Source organism: Larimichthys crocea, unplaced genomic scaffold (genome assembly GCF_000972845.2).
Source record: "Larimichthys crocea isolate SSNF unplaced genomic scaffold, L_crocea_2.0 scaffold757, whole genome shotgun sequence".
NCBI classification, from domain to species: domain Eukaryota; kingdom Metazoa; phylum Chordata; class Actinopteri; family Sciaenidae; genus Larimichthys; species Larimichthys crocea.
The window spans coordinates 1,616-5,773 of NW_020859992.1; the positions used below are offsets into that span (position 1 = coordinate 1,616).

Genomic DNA, 4,158 nt, shown 5'->3' on the forward strand with positions numbered 1-4,158 from the left:
AGGTGTAGGAGGAATATTTTAATAACACCAAAGACATTTTCACAACATCACATTTTAACATTTTATTTAAAACATCAGGTGCAACCATCGGGTCCGAGTCAGATCGTCAGTTTAACGAGATTATTGTGGATAGCAGCACATGACACTTTATCACACACAAACCTCTTTATTCAATAAAAGATACAAAAGTGCATTGTCACATTGTAAAAAAAAAACTTTCAATGACATTTATATAAAGACACATTTCACATTAAGTCAAACTGGCCCACAGGTAGAAAAAGAAATCCTTTCCCCTTCAATTTATTTTATTTAAAGGTCCAGTGTGTAAGATTTAGGAGACGCCACAAATGCAATATAATACATGCAGTTTATTAGTGTATAATCACCTGAGAAATTATGGTATCGTTATGTTTTTGGTCCCCTATAATAAGCCTCTTCAAGGTCCTCTTCTACAGAGTCCGCTATTGGGAGAGATGACTCCAGTGTTTTGAATTTGCACTGCAGTGTCGACCAAACAAGAAGAGAGATCATTAGTTGAAGATAATACAAAAGCAGGACATGATATTTGATTTATTTTGTTAAAAAATACAAAAGCTGTCATATTGTGAATGTACTTATTTAATTTGTATTAAGATGATTTTGATATTTCAGGTCAAACTCAACCAAAGACACAGGGTACAAAAGGACAGATATTTTAATGTCTGCTTTCTGTGTCATGTTTGATTTTGTAATCTGACATTTTACTCAATCGTCTTCAACAAACATGCTGCACAGCCCATATTTTGAACGGGGGAGCACTGCGTGATGTCAGACCTGCAACAAGAGACAAAATAATAAGAAGTTGATGTACAGAAACACACAGTACATTTAGGAATGATAGAGGTATAGTACATTTAGAAAACTAAATGCTTAGTTATAGTTAGAAAGAGACTTTGGTCAAGCTTAGAAAAAGTTTGCCAGTGTTTACTGATGGCAGGACACAGTGTCAAAGTCACATGCTCTGTCAGATCATCCATCCTGACATTCGTATCACTGATTAAGAAATCACGAGCAAAAATAAACAAGTCTGAAATAAAAGAGTCTGAATACATTAAAATTCTGTTGGTTTTTATAGTGAGGACGATTTCTTTTACTTACACAAATGTGCTGTACTTACTTTTGTACTTCCTTGCAAATATATTGAACACTTGGATCCAGTGCATTCCTTAAGTCCGTCTTTAAATTCGGACTGTTACAATTTGACCTAAATCAGAGGAACACATGGGAAAAAGCTTTAGTTTCTGTGTTTGTACCAAAACAATCAACGTGTGAGAACTTATCATCATTTTGTTTTAACATTACATTCATTGAACAGGGATACTGTGCAGAACATGCTCAGAAAATGACTGTTATAGATCAAATGTGGCAAAAACATGATGATAAAACAACACAGACTTCTCTCCAGCGACCAGAATCACATTCAGACGCGTCACTTTAGGGGCTCTGAGTCTGTTTAGCTCAATCCTTGCGAATGTACTGCAGCAGAAATAAAAGACCAGCATTTAGAAGAGGCAGCATTCAAATTTGTGAGAGAAACATTCATTTTGTAACATATCTAAGATGTTGTATTTATTGCCAAAACCAGGGATTTCTTGTTGGACACTTACTCCAGCAGAAGCTCTGTTCCAAAATGACCTAACAGGGCTGTTCACACAGTCTTCCCACCCAGGGCAGCCAGAAGTGAAGGTTTCTAGAAGAACACACACAGATTGAGCAGAGTACAGTGTTTGTCACTGCAATTTCACATATTTTAGAAACCTAAATTGAACTAAGTGGGTGAATGGATGGAGTCCTGTTTCTCTTTTTCTGTTTTACTTTATATTCTAAACATACTAAACTCAATTTAATTAAACTGAACTGAAAGTGTCCGGCATCTATCTTACCATCGCTGCCTTCCTTTCCACACCATGTCTGTCCATCCAGGCAATATCCCAACAGAGTGTCTTCCAGGGTGAAACAATCCTTATTCTCACTTGTGTACTTGTGGACCAGATCTTTGGTTTTGCTCCAGAGCATTGTCTAACCAAAAACATCACATTGTTAAATGCATTATTGTTCTACATTATGAAAGAAGTCTGCTCTTTTTGATAACATGTAAGAGCATGATGTTTACTTTGCTGCATAAATATGATAGTAGTAGTAGTGTAGTAGTATTGTAGTATTATTTAATGGAGTATTGTAACTAAAATAATTTCCCCCTGGGATTATTAAAGTATTTCTGATTCTGATTCTGAATGGGTGAAGGGGAACGTTGTCATCAAGGGGTCATAGGCTGACAGAAGAACATCACAGTTTGGCTTCAGATTCATGTCAGGGGAGCAGTTCTCTTCATCCAAATGCTTTGCAAAAAATGAGAAGGGTTTATAATAACTCCAATTCACTGTTAACTATTAGCTCGCTCTTCAAAGGTCAGGGAGTAGCCAGTCTCATATAACTTAAATTACGATTACACCATTGTCTAAATGATGCTGAGGGGTGTTATTGAAGATCTCACACTAACTGTCTGATTTGCAAGTAGTGGTTTATTGCTGCCATTCAGAGCCGTTCCAACATCATAGTAGACATCATCAAGTATTATAAAACTTGTTATTACACCTCACAAAATTAAACCTGAGTAAACTGGTCTGTAAAATGCTTTCATTTTAAGCTGTGAAGGAAAAAGCAGCATTACATTCTCAAAGTATTTAGCAAGATAGGTGTAGGAGGAATATTTTAATAACACCAAAGACATTTTCACAACATCACATTTTAACATTTTATTTAAAACATCAGGTGCAACCATCGGGTCCGAGTCAGATCGTCAGTTTAACGAGATTATTGTGGATAGCAGCACATGATACTTTATCACACACAAACCTCTTTATTCAATAAAAGATGCATGCATTCATTTTATAACATGCATGAGATTATTAAATGTAATATGTAAAGCTAATATTAAGACATCCAAAGGCGACTTGTCCAGGGTGTACCCCGCCTCTCACCATAGGTCAGCTGGGATCGGCTCCAGCCTCCCAGCTATCCAAACGAGGATAAACAGTTACAGAAAACAGATGGATGGAGTCCTGTTTTTCTTCTTACATACCTTGGTACCTTCTAGAGAGGTTTCACGTGAATCAAAAGAGAAAGCAAAAATGCAAACACAACTAAGATGATTGGCTAAGCATGCACGTCTTAAATGTCAAGTAGGAGTTTGTGTGGTTTGAGTGAAGAGCCTCAAAGCTCCTCAAATTACACCGAAGATGAATTTATTTAGGATCAGCTATCACTTCGTGTTTTCTTGCTTAAAACAGACAAACCAAACAATGCTTTCACTTTTGCTCAGATGGTTTATTGCACAAGTACACTCGATAGCTGCCCACATGCATTTCAGAACAGTTGCAAACAGCTGCATGATGTGTTATTTTGCACACCAGCAATCATTTCACAATCATTTAATTATCACATTTTACAACTCAAACATATTTGAACATTTGATTTAAAACATATTTAAAATTTTGCAGCCAAATAAAAAGTGAGATCATCAGATGATCCAAAAGCAGGACATGACATTTGATTTATGTTTGGTTAAAAATACAAAAGCTGACAATAAGAATGTACCAGTTTAATTTGCAGTGAGATCATTTTGATATTTCAGGTCAAACACACAGGGTACAAATGGACAGATATTTTAATAGCTGCTTTCTGGTGTCATGTTTGACGTTGTAATCTGACATTTTTGCTTTCTGGTGTCATGTTTGACGTTGTAATCTGACATTTTAGTCGATCATCTTCTAAAAACATGCTGCACAGCCCATATTTTGAACAGGGGAGCACTCCTCGATCTGAGATCTGCAACAAGAGACAAAAGAAAAGGAAGCTGATCTACTTCTTCTACGACTGCTGTAGTTTAGAGTAACTAAAGCTGCTTAGTTACAGTTAAAGAAAGATCATGATCAAGCTCAGGAAAAGTTTCATCATTAAACACTTGTGCTGTACTTACTTTGTACTTCTTGCAAAATATATTGAACACTTGGAATCCAGTGCATTCCTTAAGTCCGTCTTTAATTGGACTGTTGTTACACTCTTCTGACCTACATCAGAGAACACCTGGGGAAAATGCTTTAGTTTCTTGTTGCAACA

At 36.3% G+C, this 4,158-nt stretch overlaps 1 protein-coding gene across 1 annotated transcript in view; it reads right to left on the reverse strand.

Moving 5' to 3' along the window:
* Window positions 1-2,055, reverse strand: part of LOC109141442 (ADP-ribosyl cyclase/cyclic ADP-ribose hydrolase 1-like) — a gene marked incomplete at its 3' end in the record, with an annotated part of 3,642 nt that extends 1,587 nt beyond the window's left edge. Inside the window, exons 1-2 of the mRNA XM_027276980.1 lie at window positions 1,923-2,055; window positions 1,647-1,729 (exon numbers count right to left, since the gene is read on the reverse strand). Of these exons, the coding sequence (XP_027132781.1) occupies window positions 1,647-1,729; window positions 1,923-2,055 (216 nt within the window). The remainder of the gene's footprint in view (window positions 1-1,646; window positions 1,730-1,922) is intronic.
* Window positions 2,056-4,158: the final 2,103 nt, after the last annotated feature.